The following is a 20,376-nucleotide window of genomic DNA, read 5'->3' as shown; positions in this document are numbered from 1 at the left end:
ATTATTTCAAATTTTGGCACAAGGAGAACAATATCGGGGAAGGGAGTAAGTCGATTAGACTGACTCCAGTGAACAACTGGTACGTGTTTTATCGATCTCAATGATCAACTGGTATGCATTGTATTGACCCCCCCCCCCCCAGTGATCAACTGGTATTTATTTCATCGACCCCGAAAGAATGAAAGGTAAAGTCGACCTCTGTGGAAGTTGAACTCAGAAAGTAAAGACGGACGAAATGTCACTAATCACTTTTCCCGGCGTGCTAACGACTCTGCCAGCTTGTCACCTTATTCAGACGTCACTTGATGTTTCGAGGACCAATCAATGCAGAAGACGTCGAATGACGTCATCGTCTTTTCAAAGACTAATCATCAAAAAAAAAAGAATTTGAGTGACGTCCCTGAGGTTTAAAAGAACCAGAAAAGCGACGCGAAGGAAGCTCTGACTGACACGATCGAACAGAAACTGAAAGAAATCCTTTAGTTCTCAAGATTTCGTCCCTGGTTCTCTAATATGGTAGGACGGTTATTTTATATTATTTACAACTCTCCAATTAAACCAATCGATATGTTTATTTAATCGGGGTTTTAAAGAATATAAAAAATATATATATTTCACACGGATAGTAGAATTTGATCTAGTGTGTCTTACTCAACCAGCCTGATATTTATATAGACAGGTAACGAAAGAAGTTTTGCATATAACTCTTAGAATGAACATCGGGCAATTTCCTATTTGTCGTTCGTAAAATCATCGTGATCCAAAAAGTTTATTTCAATAAAGCATTTCATAATTATAAGTTGTAGACACTACGAACAGCGAGTAAAAAGGATAGTCTTATTTTGAACAGAGTTTTGCTCTAGGCACATGTGAAAATGCTTCAACAATCCACGGCGGGTACATCAAGCAATATAAATCGCTGAATTTGACAGAGATCGAGCCAGTCGTAATTGCATGCCTTTCATTGATTATCTGCTGATCTGTAAGTATTTCTTTGGGAATTTACAATAAAAGGAGGAGCAGCAGGCATCCATCCACAAGACATGCTAATCGAGTTGAAATGGAATTGAAACTAAAGCAAATTCGATTTTACGAACGTCAAATACGAAATTACTCATCTGATGTTTCCATGTGTATGGTGTATCGTGTAGAAGTTCCTCCCGAGTTCCATCTGTCATTTCTTTACTGTTAATGACATTTGTTGTGTTCTTGTATCGTGTGTGTGGCTTGTGTAACATTTTATTCCTCTTAGTTTATTGCGGTATATTCAAAGATTTTGGCATCTGACATAAGTAATACAAGAGAAAGATATATATAATCTTGGTTAATACTCTTTACTCTTTTACTTGTTTCAGTCATTTGACTGTGGCCATGCTGGAGCACCGCCTTTAGTCGAGCAAATCGACCCCAGGACTTATTCTTTGTAAGCCTAGTACTTATTCTATTGGACTCTTTTGCCGAACCGCTAAGTTACGGGGACGTAAACACCAGCATCGGTTGTCAAGCGATGTTGGGGGGACAAACACAGACACACAAACATATACACACACATACATATATATATACATATATACGACGGGCTTCTTTCAGTTTCCGTCTACCAAATCCACTCCCAAGGCTTTGGTCGGCCCGAGGCTATAGTAGAAGACACTTGCACAAGGTGCCACACAGTGGGACTGAACCCGGAACCATGTGGTTGGTGACTCCTAATATATAGTTTTTTTTTTGGTTTGTTTTCGTGACCGGCACTTAAACTATATATTAACCATAATCTTTTGCTTGTTTCAGCCACGAGACTGCGGTCATGCTGGGGCACCACCACGAAGGATTTAATCGAAAAAAAAAAGTAGATCCCAGTGCTTTCTTTTTTTAAGCTTCGTTCTTATTCTGTTGGACTTTTACCGAATCATAGGTTACAGGGACGTAAACAAACCGACACCTGTTGTCAAACGGTAATGGGTGACAAACACAGATATATATTTATGTATGCCCGCGTGTGTAAAAAGCACACAGTGCAATCTGTAAAGTGATTGGCGTTAGGAAGGGCATACAGAACAGACAGTGGAGGAGCCTGGTGCGGTTCCGAACCTTACCAGCGCCTGTCAAACCTGTGCCAGCATGGAAAACAGATGTTAAATTATGGTGATGACGACGATACACACACAACATATATATATACACGATGAGCTTCTTTCAGTTTCTCTGTTCTAAATAAGAAGGCTTTAATCAGCCTAGGGCTATAGTAGAAGATACTTGTTCAGGGTGCCACACGAAAGAACTGAACCTGGAACCATGTGGTAGGGAACTAAAATTTTACCACACAGTCATGCCTGATTCTATAATTATTTCAATACTACCTCTAATTACAAATTTAAGGTATAACACCCTAGGGTATCGCTTAATTACAATTAAGTAAAACTCAGAGGAGAGATATGAGTTATTGCCCTTGGTGCAATGCAGTTTTGTTAATATACGAATTGAAGGCAGTAAGCTGGTAAAATCGTTGGTATTCCGAACTTAATGCTTAGCGGCATTTTGGCTGTCCTTTTGTTCTGAGTTCAAGTTCTACCTTCCATCCTTTCGAGTTTGATAAAATGGTAGTTTTTGGTTATCTCACTCCCATTAAAAAAAAAAAATTGTTTAACCCTCAATAAAACAAAAACAAAAAATGAAAAATTAATAAACGTGAAAAGTGAAAAGATTCTTATTGAATCTAATAACATTTTTATAACAAATCAAACCATGCCCATTGAGGAGGCCGAAAGTCAATAATGTGTTGAAGTACTGAATCAAAAGGATATACTATTATAAACTATCATAACACTTCTTTCATGTACATGTAATATCTCTCTGATATAATATTGCCTCTGATATATCACCTAAATTTTTATTTTTACCCTAACCCATGTAATATTGTTAATATATTTAATATCACTCCCATGTTAAAAAAGAAATCACTGAAATACCTCTAAATGTGAGAACTAACATGGTTTCCAAACCATCTTATTTAATAAACATTATTATAAAGTATAATAAATATCAGAAATGTTTATTGAAATACCTTGTCTATAATTTAATATTGTAGAAGAGAGGACCAAATTACCAGCAAATGCATCATTACCACTCAAACCGAAGATTATCATTCAAAAACCTCCTCAGGCGGTCTTAGAACTGGAAAGAGAAATTGCTGCTCTTAGGTAAATTTTTGCAATATCAATTCCTACTCCAGCCTCCAGCAACTCTGTCCCCACTCTCTCTATTCTCCACTAACTCTACCTTCATCATGAGCCAAGACAGCCTCTTTGTGGTCACTTGATGTGCTAGAAATAGCAGCCAGATCTTTCTGAAATTACTCCACCACCATCTTGAAAAAAGATAGGGTGAGGGTACATTAGATAATGTACCCATTGTGGGAATGGACATTGTATCCCTACTATCTTAAAAAAAGATAGGGTACATTGGATAAAGTACCCTCTGAGGGAATGGTCATGTTCAGAATACTTTTGATTTTGGATCTGCTTAATAATCATGGTTGGTATAAGCCAACTTGACTCTTCACAACCAATCTCTGCCTTCACCATCTCTATCTGTAACCACCACTCTCTTTACATTCAGCACCTGCACCCACCACCACCTGCACTTTTTACCATCTTTGCCTCCATTTCTGCTTCCACTGCTCCTAACCCTGTCTTCCATCATCCTCACCATTTTTCCATTCATCACATCTACCCTAATAATCAGGGGATGGATTCTCTAATTTTCATTGGGTGCCAACGATTGTCGTTTGCATTGGATATTTTTTATAGAGAACCTACATTTCATCACTTGTGATGATTCTACTGAGGAATGGTTCAGTAGCAAATCTATATTTTTCAATGATGAGCAGAGGGCAACTCTTTGATTAAGCTGAGAAGATGTCAGATGAGGGGGACTTACTGACCAAGTTTAGACTCTTCTCTTAGTTCATGAAAGTGTTTTATGATTTTGTTTTGCTGATTCTCATTCAGTTTACTTTGGATTTTCCTCAGCTTTTTCAGCATTTTCAGAAGTTCGATTTCCTGAGCAAAATTGGCAAAACCTCTTTTGGCATATTCAGACACTAAAAGCTACATTAAGATGATGAGCTTGTAGAATCATTGATATATTGGATAAAATGCTCAGCAATATTTTGTCTGGCTCTTTATTTCCTGAGTTCAAATCCCACCGAGGTCAACTTCTTCTTTCATCCTTTTAGGGTCGATGAAATAAGTATCCTGTTGAGCATTGGGGTGGGGGTTGATATAATCAACTTCCTCTTCTCCTAGAAATTGCTGATCTTCTGCCAGTATTTGAAACCCTCATCATCATCATTGTCATCATTTAGCGTCTGCATGGGCTAGACTGAAACTGGTAAACCAGAGAGCTGCACCAGGTTCCAGCCTGATTTGGCATGGTTTCTACAGTTGTATGTCCTTCCTGATGCCAACCACTCCAAGAATACAATCGGTGTCTTTCTGTGTCACCATCATCAGTGAACTTGCACAATCGTTAGTCCATTGGACAAAACGTTTAGCAACATTTTGTCTGTCTCTGTGTTCCAAGTTCAGATTCTACCAAGGTCAACTTTGCATACTTATCCTTTTAGTGTCAATGAAATAAAATACCAGCTGAGCACTGGGGCTTGATGCGATCCAACTAAAATTGCTAGCATTGTATCACAATTGGAAAGAATTATTATTATGATTAATTTTTGTTTAGAGAATTCCTTGAATTGTGCTGCTAAGAAGTAAAAGTAAAACTTGTTTTATTTATTTATTCATTTATTTATTTATTTTTGTCTTCCAGAGCAGAAATTCTTCAGTTAAAACATGTTTTACAAGAGAAAGACAATATAATTGTTAAGCAGCGTCGTGATATTGTTGAAGCTTATGCTCGTTTGTCTGACATGGCAGGTGAGATTCTTTTAAATCAGTGCTTCTCAACCATTTTTTGCCTTTGGACCCCTTTAATTACTATATTACTTGGATGGACCCCTTTATTTGTGTATTAAGGCTACCATTGGTTTCATATTAAGGAGATTCATAACAATTATTCAAGCCATTCACATTGAAAAATTGGTGTTTGTCTTCATTTTGGATTAATACACAAGCAATGTGGTGTTGAGCACTCATTCTCGTTCGATATTTATGTGTGTATATATATATATGTATATATCGGGCTGACCAAAGCTTTGTGAGTGGATTTGGTAGACGGAAACTGAAAGAAGCCCGTCGTATATATGTATATATATATGTATGTGTGTATATGTTGTGTATCTGTGTTTGTCCCCCCAACATCGCTTGACAACCGATGCTGGTGTGTTTAGGTCCCCGTAACTTAGCGGTTCGGCAAAAAGAGACCGATAGAATAAGTACTAGGCTTACAAAGAATAAGTCCTGGGGTCGATTTGATTCGACTAAAGGCGGTGCTCCAGCATGGCCGCAGTCAAATGACTGAAACAAGTAAAAGAGTAAAAGAGTAATATATATATATATATATATATATATATATATATATATATATATATATAGGCATACCTATATATACCTCGACTACTACTACTTGTGCTGTTGCTACTACTAATTCTGCAACTACTGTTTATGCCATTGTACAGGTGAACTAAGTGAAGATAATAAAGAAGAGATAGAATTAAGTAGGCAATCCGTTAACAGACATATGCAGGAGATGATAGCTATGAAGGAAAAGTATGCTGCATTATCTAGAGAGATTGAAGCTAAGAAGGAAGCCATCTTGAAATTACAAATGGAACTGGAGTGAGTAGCAAGCACACTTATACTTGAGCTGGCAGAAACGTTAGCACACCGGGCGAAATGCTTAGCGGTATTTCGTCTGCCGCTACGTTCTGAGTTCAAATTCCGCCGAGGTCGACTTTGCCTTTCATCCTTTCGGGGTCGATTAAATAAGTACCAGTTATGAACTGGGGTCGATATAATCGACTGAATCCGTTTGTCTGTCCTTGTTTGTCCCCTCTGTGTGTAGCCCCTTGTGGGTAGTAAAGAAATAGCACACTTATACTTGAATAACATCCTACTGATATTGCAATGACCCCTTAATTCTCCTTACTATCTCAACCCCAGAATTACATTTCATATTTTTGTTTCTTCTCTCTTCACTTTGTCTTATCACCATCATCATCATTGTTATTTCAACATGCATTTTTCCATGCTTGAATGGGTCAGAAGGAGTTTATTTGAGGCAGGCTTTCTGCGGAATGGATGCCCTTTCTATCATCACCAACCAATACCTGTTTATTCCAACAGGTATCGACCACATTCGGATGGTGCTTTTTACGTGCCACCAGCACGGGGAGCCAGTTAGGTAGCACTATGGTGTTGCTATGCCAGTAATTGGGGTATGACTCTTTCGTGAACTACCTCGTTTACAATACAGGTGACTAGACCATAACTCATACTACCAGAAGTTTTAAGCATCACAGCAGTGATTCCTGATATGACTTCATATCCTTAATTGCTTCAACTACTAGGGTGCTATCTATTCTTGTAGCTGGACCCGCTTACAGGTCAACATTTGGCAGGCTTTCTTCCTTCCATTCATCTTCCCAGACCTTAGCATACACTTAATTTCTAAAACCCATTTCTTATTTCTTTATTGCCCACAAGGGGCTAAACATAGAGGGGACAAACAAGGACAGACAAAGGGATTAAGTCGATTACATCAACCCCAGTGCGTAACTGGTACTTAATTTATCGACCCCGAAAGGATGAAAGGCAAAGTCGACCTCGGTGGAATTTGAACTCAGAACGTAACGGCAGACGAAATACCGCTAAGCATTTCACCCGGCGTGCTAACGTTTCTGCCAGCTCACCGCCTAAAACCCATTTCTGTCTTGGCCTCTCCTCCTCCTTCCTCCTCCTCCTTAACATTGTCATCATCATCATGATCGGTGTCATCACCATCATCATCATTGTCATCGTCGTCGTCGTCGTCGTCGTCATCGTCATCATCATCATCATCATCATTATCAATCATTTGTGCTGGTATGGGTTGAATAGTTTCACAAAATCCAACTAGCTTGTGGGGGGGGGGGGGGGCACTACATCAAGCTCCAATGTCTTGTTTTGGTAAGGGTTCTTATGGCTTGATGCCAGCATGGAAAAATGGATGTTCAGTGATGACAAATGATGACGATGTAATTTATTATTTTTTTTTATCATTCGCAGCCCCCCCCCCCCCACTTTCTTTCTACTCCCTCCCTTCTCCATCTGATTCTGGTTTTAATGGCTGTTTTTTTTTTTTTTTTTTTTTTTGATTTTTGTTTTGTTTGGACAGGGCAGTGCGGACAGCAGCAGTAAGCAAAGAGAAAACCAATGACGATCTGTCCAAGCAGATAAGACTTCTGAGGGAATTTGTTAGCGGAAAACAACAACAAAGGTTTCGCAGTGAACCTAGTTTCCATACACATTGTTGTTGTTTTGATGGTGGCGAGCAATCGAAGAATGTAAGTTGGGCTTCCACGTAGCGTTAGTGTGCATATGTGTGCCATGTACACGACACAACCGCAGCGACATACGATAGGCCAACCGATCACCTTACATAGATGTTGTCTTCTCCCTTTATCACCAAATAAATTCAATTTTTCTGTAGTTTAACTAAAATATACCTTTCCTGATTATTCAATAAAGAGGCAAATATGTTTTGTAATTATTTAATTCACATTTAAGACATCTCTAATCATTGCTTTCAAATTTTGGCACAAGGGCAACAATTTTTTTTTGCGTGGGGTGGGGGGAGATAAGTTAATTACATCGACCCCAGTGTTCAACTGGTACTTATTTTATTGATCCTGTAAAGATGAAAGGCAAATTTGACCTTGCAGCATTTGAAGAATTGCCACTAAGCATTTTCCCCGACGCAGTAACGATTCTGCTAACTCAACACCTTAATATCTCTTGTTATTGCTTTCAAACTTTGACACAAGGCCAGAAATTTTAGGGGGGGGGAGATAAATTAATTATATTGACCCCAGTATTCAACTGGTATTTATTTTATCAACCCCGAAAGGACAAAAGGTTAAGTTAATCCTGGCGGCATTTGAACTCAGAATGTAAGGTCACAAGAATTGCCGCTAAGCATCCCCCCCACCCAGTAATGATTCTGTCAGCTAGATACGTTGATATCTTAACAGTTTGCATGAAGCATTATCTGATATAGATAAATGTTTTTAATTTATTTCAAAAGCCAGAGCAGTTCAAATTATAAGAAATAATACAAGACAATGGTTTGTACTTTTACCTTGTATTTCAGTATTTCGGTATTAGGAATTCTTCGTCAGAAAATCTTCAGAGAAATGGTATTATCATTTCCTGAAGATATACTGGATACACAGAATCAAGTAAACTTTGTCTATGTACCCTATGACCAGAATGAGATGTACAGATGAAAGATGATAAAATGGCCTAAAGAAGCAGTGCAGGAAGTGTAGTCTGGTTTCTTATTGAAATATCAGGAATATATGGCAAGCCCTGAATAAGTCTGGTTAAGTTAAGTTGTGTGGTAAGATCAATAGCCAATAAAAATTGAAGTAGTTCAATGTGAACTGTTGCTAATTGAGAGAAGAAACATTGGGAGTTGGAACTTGGCGTTAGCACAGATTTGAGAATAGTTAATGAAGGCACAAGTACTAGGGTTAATGTGTTGTATCAGATAAATGTGTGTTGCAACTCAGTGTTTAAAGGTGAAGAAGAAAATGCAATAAAAGTTGAGGGCTCAAAGACAATAATAGCATTTATGTGAAGAAACAGAAAGTGAAAGTGAATGAAGTGCTAGAAAATACATGACGTGAGTGAATGCATTATGGATGATATAAAGACATGCATATGAAAATGTACTTATTGAAATTTGTATGTGGGTCTTCAGGTTATGAATGGAGTGGTGTTGAGAAGGTGGACTGCAGTACATTGAATATTGCTATCTTGTGAAGCTTGCACATGTGCTGCAAGACATGTATTCAACATGAACTAGTTTGCAGGGGGAAAAAGTTACTATCAGCAGAACAAATAAAAGTGCCAGCTGTTGTCATATTTATGTGTGTGCAGGTGAATGTGCGAAAAATGTACAAAATGCCAGAGAAGAACATGTCTATATTTGCATTGCTGTTTGCACACAAAAAAGACGGTATTGGTGAATTTGTTAGAAAGTATGTAAAGCAAATGTGCAAACAGAATAAAAATGAAAAGGGGAAACAAAAGAGGTTCCGAGTAAACATAAAAATGGAAGAAAAGGTTAAGATAAACAGTATATTGTGTCTAGTTTGTTGCAATTAACTGGAAAATAGTGTTGTAATGGAAATTTTAAGGACATGCAAAGAGGAATTTTATGGATAATTTATGAAGTCCATATTCACAAATGTCCATAAGGGATTGAAGAATAGAAAGTCAATTTTTGCATCTATAGACACAAAATATAGATTGTATGTTTGCTTTCAGGTGGTTTTTCCATGCTGGGCTTCCATACTTAAAGGTGCATAGCAATTGTTTTTGACTGCAGCACTTAGTTGCAATTATAAAAACCGCGACCCTATGACTGCGAGTCCGCTGCCCTAACCACTGGACCATTGCGCCTCCGAAGAACACTGGTCTATATAATTGTTATTTAGCAAAACTATTTACAATCTGTGTCTATATAAGTGTCGTTTAACCCTTCTATTGTGGAAATCAGATATATCTAATGATAATTTCATTAGTGGAAAACAGTTTTATATTTCAATCTATCTTTTGTTCAGGAACGTGATGTTTGAAACTATTTTCTGTTGAGATATGTCAAGTTAAATGAGGTAATGTAACATGCAGAAAATACAAATTCTAGTTTTTGGTAGATATTTAACATTGTTACTGGAATCACTATGAAATTTAATTTGACAGTGAAAAGGTTGACTAAATATTTAAAATATTCTGTTTATATAAATGTTATGTAACAGAACTATTCAAAATATCAATTTTCACATATATTTTATTTAACAGGACTATTTAAGATATTTGTATATAAATGCTATTAAAGAGAATATTTAAAGTATCTGTTTATATAAATGTCATTTAATGAGATTATTTAAAATGTATATCCATATAGATGTTATTTAATAGGCCTGTTTAAAATGTTTGTCTATATAAATGTTATTTATCAGGAGTATTTAAAATATCTGTCGATAGAGGCGCAGACATGGCTGTGTGTTAAGAAGCTTGCTTTCTAACTACATGGTTCCGGGTTCAGTCCCACTGCGTGGCACCTTGGACAAGTGTCTTCTACTATAGCCTCAGGCCAACCAAAGCCTTGTGAGTGGCTCTGGTAAAAAGAAGCCCATCATGTATCTGTGGATTTGGTAGAAAGAAGCCCATCATGTGTGTGTGTGTGTGTGGATATATATATATATATATATATATATATATATTTAAATAAATAGATGTGTTTGTTTTTTTTGTCCCCCAGTACTGTTGGTGTGTTTATGTCCCTGTAACTTAGCATCTCAGCTAAAGAGACTGATAGAATAAGTACCATACTTAACAAAAAAGTAAGTGCTAGGGCTGATTCATTTGACAAAAAATTCTTCGAGGTAATGCCCCAACATGGCCACAGTCTAATGACTGAAACAAGTTAAAGATATGTTATTCAACAAGACCATTTCAAATATTTCTATGTAAACGTTATTTAGCATGCCTATTTAATATATCCGTTTATATAAGCATTAATAAACAAGACTATTTAAAATGTCAGTTTATATAAATGTTATTTAACAAGGCTATTTTAAATATCTACCTGTATAAATGTTTACCAAGACTGTTTAAAATATTTGGCTATATAAATTTTATTTTAAATTTTTGGGAAGGAAATCCCGGAAAAGAGCGAGTCCTGTAATGAAGAATTAAAACCATCTCCATTCCGTAAGTACACCTTTTGAAGTTCATGAAATTGTTTTTGCCATATTCGTCCACAAAGCACTTTCTTTGATTGTATGTTCATGTATAAACATCATGTATTTCTGACTTGTTTCGGTCATTAGACTGTGCCCATGCTGGGGTACTGTCTTGAAGAATTTCAGTTGAACGAATTGACCCCAGTACTTATTTATTTTTTGTAAAGCCTGGTACTTATTCACTTGGTCTCTTTTGCCAAACCACTAAGTCACAGGGATGTAAGCACACCGACACCAGTTGTCAAGACGTGGTGATGGGGGACAAACACAGACACAAAGACACACACACACACATAGATATATGTATATGGTAGGCTTCTTTCAGTTTCTGTCTACCAAATTCACTCACAAGGCTTTGGCCAGCCTGAGGCGATAGTAAAAGATACTTGCCTAAAGTGTCACGCAGTGGAATTGAACCATGAACCAGGTGGTTGGGAGGCAAGTTTCTTGTCACATAGCCACGTTGCCAGTGCCGATGGACTGGCTCCTGTGCAGGTGACATGTAATACACCATTTCGAGCGTGGCTTTTGCCAGTAAGACATCCGAGCGAGATCGTTGCCAGTGCCCCTGGACTGGCCCTTGTGCAGGTGATACGTAAAATACACCATTTCGAGCGTGGCCGTTGCCAGTACCCGCCTGACTGACCCTCGTGCCAGTGGCATGTAAAAGCACCCACTACACTCTCGGAGTGGTTGTCATTAGGAAGGGCATCCAGCTGTAGAAACTCTGCCAAATCAGATTGGAACCTGGTGTAGCCACCTGGTCCACTAGTCCTCAGTCAAATCGTCCAACCCATACTAGCATGGAAAGCAGACATTAAACAACGACGACGACGATGATGATGATGATGATATATATATATATATATATATATATATATTGGGCCTCACCGAGGCGATGACTACTGACCGAGACCTTTGGAAATGTGCTGTGCGTGAGAAGACCCGGCAAGCCAAGTGAGATCGTTGCCAGTACCGCCTGACTGGCCTTGTAGGGTTTTCGAGCGAGATCGTTGCCAGTGCCCCTGGACTGGCTCTTGTGCGGGTGGCACATAAAAGACACCATTTCGAGCGTGGCCGTTTTCGTGCGGGTGACACGTAAGAGCACCCACTACACTCTCTGAGTGGTTGGCGTTAGGAAGGGCATCCAGCTGTAGAAACTCTGCCAAATTAGATTGGAGCCTGGTGTAGCCATCCGGTTGCACCAGTCCTCAGTCAAATCGTCCAACCCATGCTAGCATGGAAAGCGGACGTTAAACGATGATGATGATGATGATGATGATATAGGGTGCTGTGAACAAACTGTTATAGCTAGGGAAGGTTGTTTTCAATATATAGATAACTGTTGTTGCAACTGGATTTAAAAAAAAATTTTTTTTTATTACATAGCTGTTGACAATAAAGAAATTCTGCTGATCCGTGAAGAAGACAATCACGGAATACCTGACAATGTCAACTCCAACAATTCTTGTCTACAACAACATTACCCTTCTGCCAGTTGTGAAGCTGAGTTAGAGAGGAATTCTCACAGAGACACTCTTAATGCGCTAGAGGCAAGTGAAAACTCGGTGAGTCACTCTTGGTTTCTTGCACAGTCTCTCTCCCTCTCTCTTTCTCTCTCTCTCTCTTACCCTGTTTCTCTGTCTCTTTCCCTTTTGTTTGTTTATGAATACTTTGAAGCAGACAGGTTTAAGTACTTGTGTTGGTGCCACATGAAAAGCATTGATGTTGGTGCCATGTTAGAAGTGCTGGTGCCACATAAAAATCACAGTTGCAGGTGCCACATAAAAATAACTGATGCAGGTGCCACATAAATGGCACTGGTGCTGGTTCCACATAAAAAGCACTTGTGCCAGTCATTTGTTTTTTTAAGCCTGGTACTTAGTCTCTTTTACTGAACCATTAAGTTATGGGGACTAGACACATCAGCACCAGTGGTGGCGGACTAACACAGACATAAGCACACACACACGCACACCACACGTGTGTGTGTGTATATATATATATATCATCATCATCATTTAACGTCTGCTTTTCATGCTGGCATGGGTTAGATGGGTTGACTGAAAACTGGTAAGCTGGGGAAGCTGTACTAGGTCCCAATCTGATTTGGCAAGGTTTCTACAACTGGATGCCTTCAGGTTTCCTTCAGTTTCTGTCTATCAAAATCCACTCACAAGGCTTTGGTCAGCCCAAGGCCTTAGTAGAAAACACTTGCCCAAGGTGCTGCACATTGGGACTGAACCAGGAACGATTGGGCTGGGAACCAAACTTCTTACCACACAGCCATGCCTGCACCTGTACATATATATATATATATATATATATATAAACAATTGCAGCGTGGAAGGTGTTTATAAGCCATTTAAAATAACACACAAAATCCGTTAGATTCACTTCAACATTTAAATTTAATTTGTCAAAATATTTTCGTCGCTTTGAGACCGCGACGAAAATATTTTGACAAATTAAATTTAAATGTTGAAGTGAATCTAACGGATTTTGTGTGTTATTTTAAATGGCTTATAAACACCTTCCACGCTGCAATTGTTTTTGTTCCAGCACACGATCTCAGATCAGGTCACTTGCTACCCAAGTACATCTGCAATATATATATATATATATATATATAAGTCAGTAAATAGTGGGGTTGTGTTAACCGCACGTGGAGAAATAATAGGAAAATGAAGAATAAGGCAGAATGCTAAACTGGAAGCATATTTTAATAAAGATTTCTAAACGGCTTTCATTGTGAAGCAAATTTTCAAGAAGGAGAATGAAAATGTTTTTTACAAAGAAGTACAAAATGAAGAAAATAATATATAAAAAAAATAATATATAAAAAAATAAATATACCAGTACATTATATTGTCTTTGAGCTTTTGAAGTTCAATGGTAATCCATGTATATAATGGTTGGAAAAATGAGGATGCATGAGAATTGAGAGTTGTGTTAGGTTTTAAAAAAAGAGAACAGGAGTTTAAAGTTTGTGTTAAGCAGGAAATGTGGTGTCAAAACAGGAAGTGTGTGTAAGGGGAGACAAATGTTTTTAGTTGGAGTTATGAACTCCAACTAAAAACATTTGTCTCCCCTTACACACACTTCCTGTTTTGACACCACACTTCCTGCTTAACACAAACTTTTCTCTTTTTTTATAACCTAACACAACTCTCAATTGTCATGCATCCTCATTTTTCCAACCATTATATACATGGATTACCATTGAACTTCAAAAGCTCAAAGACAATATAATGTATTGGTATATTTATTTTTTTATATATTATTTTTTTTATATATTATTTTCTTCATTTTGTACTTCTTTGTAAAAAACATTTTCATTCTCCCTCTTCTTGAAAATTTGCTATGCAATGAAAGCCGGTTAGAAATCTTTATTAAAATATGCTTCCAGTTTAGCATTCTGCCTTATTCTTCATTTTCCTATATATATATATATATATATATATATATATATATATATATATGTATATATTTTTTCTCTCTGTTTTTCAAAACTATATTTCTACCAGTTCTTATTTCTGTTGAAAAACCTGCTGAGTTCATTTGAAATGAAAGGCAACTTGGGGTTACAGTCTGTTGCCCACATCTCACAAGATGAAAGGGACAATGTCATTCTAAAGAGAAAAGAGATTTGCCAACAACTTCTTCAGAAAATTCAGAATCTTCGACAACAGTTGGAACGGAAACAGGAATTGTTGCAAGACTATGAAGGAAGTTTGGGCCAGCTTCGGTAAGATGATGTAGTTACCGTTGTAGTGTTTTTTTTGTTTTAGATGTAATTGTTGTTGAGATTGTAGTCATGGATGTAGTTCTTGTTGTTGTTGGTTGTGCACATGTAGTTTTATATCCTATGGATGTATTGTCAGAATGCTGCTGCTTTTCTGTGGCACTCATCTTGAGACGATGTCTCATAGACGTATGGTGCTAAAAGCACAGTCACACAAATGCGAATCATCTAACACAGTGCTCCACAACCAGTAGCACACTAGTGTGCCGCAGTGTAACCTGAATATAATTTTTTCCCCTATACTTTTAGTTATATTTTTAGTTCAGGTGTGCCACTGAATTTTGTAAACTACCCATCATTCATTCTCTCTGTTATGACCAAAATAAGCAATTGTCATCACTGATTCTCTTCCACAAACCCCTTGGCATCACTCCAGGTCCCACAGCTTCTCTTCTGTTGCCTTCTACACTACACTAATAACTAATAATTCTCTTCTTCTCATCATCTTTTCTTTCTCCTCCTCGTCTTCTTCTTCTGATTTCTCTTCCTCGTCCTCTTTTTCTCTGTCCTCCTCTTCCTTCTCCCCTCTTCTCCTTCCTCCCCATCCTCTTTTTCTTCCTTCTCTTCATTCTGTGGTCTCTGATAGTTAAGGTTGCTAAACGTTCTGTCATTGTTAGTTTTATAATTTACTCACATTCTATTGTTCTGCACTACACACTCATTCTCTTACTTTATATTTAAACTCATTACGTTATTCTACACTACACATTCATTGAGTCATTCTATTAGTTTTATATTCTCTTCAGTTATTCTTTTATTCTTTACTTAACAGGAAAGCAGAGGAACTTGCTGTAAAGAAAAATCGAGAAGCAGACAGTCTAACAGTGAGATATTCTATTTCCTACTTAAAATGTCTAGTACTATAACCCTCTCTTTATCACTTAACTTGTTACAAGTCTGTTTTGTTCCATTTAGGGTGTCCCAGAATTAATTATCTATTTCAATGAAATCAGGAAAATTAAAAAAAAAACTGACAGAATTTTATGTTTCTTACTTAATTATTATACCAAAAATGAATAGATTTATAAATCTTATGCCAAAACTTTATTGAAAATTTTCAACATGTACTCTGTCTGTATCCCTGCAAATTTTAGATCTATGCTTAGATCAGGAGTTATCTCCTGCATTGCGAACTGAATGCGTTCTTTAAGTTCAGCTAAACTAATGCTCCGTTCCTAGGGATGGAGGTAGAGAAAATGATTGTAGCCAAATTGAAAATTAAAAATGGTGTGGACAGATAAGTAGAATCCAACAGGAATGAAAATAAAATTATAAGAAAGATTATAAAATTATAAACAGGCAAGGTAAGAGCTTGCTTCCCAACCACATCTTTTATTATTTTGAGTTGTCTCCCTTGCCTGTATTTAATTTCGTTAATCGTTATTCAACAACGTTTATTGTAGCTTTCCTTGATAATCTTAGTTCAATATTACCTTAATTGAGACATTAATTACGTTGACACTTCACTATTTATAGAAACTCTAAGATGTGTATTATTGCTGTCTGGTGTGTGTGTATGTTTGTATGAAAGAGAGAGTGAGAGAGAGAGAGACAAAGAAAGACAGACAGACGACAGGCAGATTATGGTGAGAGTAGATATAACGTTGCTGTTTATGCTTTGTTTGTTTGTCATACACAATAAACATAACGAGTTTCCAAAGAAAACCTGTTAGATTTATTGCAGGTGTTGTAAATCATCAATTTATATTCTGAGGCACGTTACCTAAGAGGACCAATATTGTTAGATGAGAACTATCTACCTTAATTTAGATGTAGATATATAGCCCCACATCTGTCAGTGATGGTCACTGTCAGAAAGAGAGATAATTTATTAACCCTTTCGTTACTATATTTCTGTAGAGATGCTCAGTGTTTCTTTCAATTAATTTTAAATATAACAAAGAATTTAGTAAAATAACTTAGTTATCATTCAGCTAGTGTCAGGAACATAAATTGTGACTAAGGTTTGGTGGAAGGTATTAATTCAGAACCTTTGAAAAGAAGACATTTGTACTATAAAGCCAGAGACGGTTTCAGCTGGGTTGGTTACCCCATTTTGCATACATTACTGAGGCTCATCCTAACGATTTAAAACCCTGCTGTAACCCTTTATCATTCAGATTAATCTGCCAAATTCAATCCTCGTGTATTCACATTGTTTTGAATTAACCAAGAATTATGTCATGGCTTTGGGATTTTAATGGTGTGAGTGTTTATTTTTAGAATTACATTGTAGAGACGGTGTTTTTTTACGTGCCACCTCCACGGGAGCCAGTCCAGCGGCACTGGCAACGACCAGATATATATAATATATATATCATATATACTACGATAAGCTTCTTTCAGTTCCCATCTACCAAATCCACACACAAGGCTTTGATCATCCTGGGATTATAGAAGACTTGCTCAAGGTGCTGCACTATGGGGATGAACCCAAGATCACCTCATTGAGAAGCTAGCTTCTTACCCACACAGCCATGATTGCATCTTCTGTTAGATTATTATTTTGATCGTGAAGATAACCCCTTTCGTTATCATAATTAAATAAGTATAGGGCCAGGTGTCCCTTCCTGTTGCTAACCCTTACCTTTTTCCAAGTAAGGTAAATATTCCCCAGGACCAGACGTGTTTCTACAAGAGATTGGAAACAAGGGACACTGCTTGCATGGCAGTAGCATTTCATCATCATCATCATCATCATTTAACGTCCGCTTTCCATGCTAGTATGGGTTGGACGATTTGACCGAGGACTGGTGAAACCAGATGGCTATACCAGGCTCCAATCTGATTTGGCAGGGTTTCTACAGCTGGATGCCCTTCCTAACACCAAATATATATATATATATATATATATATATATATATGTATGTATGTTTCTGTTATGAAAGAGTTCCTCATGGTGCTGGTCCTGCTTTAAACTTATTTCTTTCTTTAACTTCAGGCACACATGTTACTGAAGACAGAGGAAACCGATTTACTTCGAGACTCCTTGAACAAGACCAAGCTGCAGCTTCAACAAGAGAAACGATTGAACAGTGCCATCAAACATAAGAAAGTAAGTGTAAACATTTTTTTCTTTTAAGCTTCCTAACCATGGAGGTTGAGGTTCAACCCCACCACATGGCTCCTTTGGTCAATTGGACAAACAAAACCGTTCAGAGTGGATTTGGTAGAAAGAAGCCCATTCTCTCTGTCTGTCTCTCTCCTATATGAATACACACACATATACTATATATATATATATATACACACACACACATATATGCATATATATATATATATCTATATATATATAAATGAGAATGTGTGTGTGTGTGTGTTTCCCTAAAACTCGAGAACTACTCAACCAATTTCATTCAAATTTTACACATGCCTTACTTAGGGTCCCAGTTGTGTTTTAGTCTAAAAAAATGTTTAACTTCTTGCATAGTTCAAACACTTGCCCAAGATGCCAAGCAGTGGGACTGAACACCGGGACCATGTGGTTGGTAAGCAAGCTACTTGCCACACAGCCACTCCTGCACCTATGATGATGATGATAATAATAATAATAATCCTTTCTAATAAAGGCACAAGGCCTGAACTTTGGTGGGATGGGGAATAAGTTGATTACATTGACCCCAGGACTTGACTGATACTTGTTTTATCAACCCTGAAAGGATGAAAGGCAAAGTCAACCTCGGTGCAATTTGAACTCAGAACTTAAAGAAGGACAAAATGCTGCTAAGCATTTTGCTGGGGATGCCAAGGATTCTGCCAGCTCACCATCCTATGAGTGTTAAATATTAAAGTTTAATTACAAAATATTGTAAAAATGCAAAAAAATTACATTTCTAGTATGCAGAGCTACTGCATGAAATATGTGGCATCACTGGTAAGTTCCAGTAACGGGCCTTGGTGGTTAATGTGTTATTCTCAGAAATGGAATAAAGTCCATATTTGAGGACTATAAACTGGTTCAACATAACTGAAAGCTGTTCTATTTTTCAGACATTTCATCTTGAAAATGAGAAAAGCCACTTAGGATTGAAACCTGTAGCTCATCATTGCTATTCTGATACTGCATTGTCTGAGGTAAATATACTAACATTATTCTTATTATTCCTATTATATTTCACAGCAGAGTAACACAATGTTTTACAACTACTACTACTACTACTACTACTACTACTGTGGAGGCGCAATGGCCCATTGGTTAGGGCAGCGAACTCGCGGTTTCGATTCCCAGGCCGGGTGTTGCGAGTGGTTTATTGAGCAAAAACACCTAAAAGCTCCATGAGGCTCCAGCAGGGGATGGTGGCAAACCCTGCTGTACTCTTTCACCACAACTTTCTCTCACTCTTACTGTTGTGCCTGTAATTCAAAGGGTCAGCCTTGTCACGCTGAATCTCCCCGAGAACTACATTAAGGGTACAAGTGTCTGTGGAGTGCTCAGCCACTTGCACCTTAATTTCATGAGCAGGCTGTTCCGATGATCGGATCAGCTGGAACCCTCGTCGTCGTAATTGACGGAGTGCCAACTACTTAAACACTACCAGAAATACTACTACTACCACAAATGTTATTGCTACTAGTACACACCACATTCCCTGTGGACACAATACCACCACCACTTTAATACTATCATCATCACTATATATGTGGGGCACCTACTATCACCTTTACCACCACCACCTCTGCTCCAAGCACCATGGGAAAATATTTCCTTTCATCCTTTAGGGGTCAGGAAGCACCAGTTGAGCAGTGGGGTTTAATGTCATTGGCTAGCTGTCTCCTCCAAAATTTCAAACCTTAGTTCTATATTAGAAAGAATAAAAGAATATTTAATATCATTGTTTGATATCTCTGATCTTTCCATTGCAGAAGCCTTCAAGAGATGGAGTCAGTCGGAAGAATACTGGACTAAAATCGGGGAAGAGGGAACAATCGATGAAAAATAAAAAACAATAAAGAAACAAAGTTGATGGTTTATACACAGACATCACTAATCTTATTATATAATAAAGGAATAATTCATTAAATATAATTAATTGTAGTTATGGTATTTTTATTTTAGTGCTTGATTAGGAGACTCGTCAAGTCAAGTGAAATCGTAGTCATGGCAGGCACTGTCATCACACAACTGGCACCTGTGCCATTGGCATGTAAAAGCACCCATTATATTCTTGGAATGGTTGGCGTTAGGAAGAGCATCCTGCCGTAAGAACCATATCAAATCAGGCGAGCTGGCAGAAACGTTAGCACGCCTGGTGACATGCTTAGCGGTATTTCGTCTGCCGTTATGTTCTGAGTTCAAATTCCGCCGAGGTTGACTTTGCCTTTCATCCTCTCGGGATCGATAAATTAAGTACTAGTTTTGCACTGGGGTCGATGTAATCGACTTAATCCCTTTGTCTGTCCTTGTTTGTCCCCTCTATGTTTAGCCCCTTGTGGGCAATAAACAAATAAGAACCATATCAAATCAGATTGGAGTCTGGTGCAGCCCCTCAGCTTACCAGCTCTGGTCAAACCACCCAACCCATGCCAGCATGGACAACGGACGTTGAATGATGATGATGATGAATTATCAGTAAAATAGGCTCAGCTATGGTGTAGGGTTAAGGAG

The 20,376-nt window shown here is 37.8% G+C and overlaps 1 protein-coding gene across 2 annotated transcripts in view; it reads left to right on the top strand.

The window, feature by feature from the left end:
• The window catches only part of LOC106872381 (forkhead-associated domain-containing protein 1), a 52,498-nt gene extending 32,701 nt beyond the window's left edge, over positions 1–19,797 (top strand). For both annotated transcript variants that reach the window (XM_014919370.3, XM_014919361.3), the window contains exons 16-26: positions 3,086–3,197; positions 4,825–4,931; positions 5,633–5,792; positions 7,330–7,498; positions 10,880–10,934; positions 12,356–12,534; positions 14,494–14,714; positions 15,544–15,595; positions 17,713–17,826; positions 18,762–18,845; positions 19,635–19,797. In XM_014919370.3, coding sequence (XP_014774856.1) covers positions 3,086–3,197; positions 4,825–4,931; positions 5,633–5,792; positions 7,330–7,498; positions 10,880–10,934; positions 12,356–12,534; positions 14,494–14,714; positions 15,544–15,595; positions 17,713–17,826; positions 18,762–18,845; positions 19,635–19,721 — 1,340 coding nt within the window. In that variant the 3' untranslated portion in view covers positions 19,722–19,797. The remainder of the gene's footprint in view (positions 1–3,085; positions 3,198–4,824; positions 4,932–5,632; positions 5,793–7,329; positions 7,499–10,879; positions 10,935–12,355; positions 12,535–14,493; positions 14,715–15,543; positions 15,596–17,712; positions 17,827–18,761; positions 18,846–19,634) is intronic.
• Positions 19,798–20,376: the final 579 nt, after the last annotated feature.

The sequence above is a fragment of the Octopus bimaculoides genome, chromosome 26 (genome assembly GCF_046866305.1).
Source record: "Octopus bimaculoides isolate indiv1 chromosome 26, ASM4686630v1, whole genome shotgun sequence".
NCBI classification, from domain to species: domain Eukaryota; kingdom Metazoa; phylum Mollusca; class Cephalopoda; order Octopoda; family Octopodidae; genus Octopus; species Octopus bimaculoides.
The sequence above is the reverse complement of the archived record's forward strand: the minus strand, read 5'-3'. Positions and strand labels throughout refer to the sequence as shown.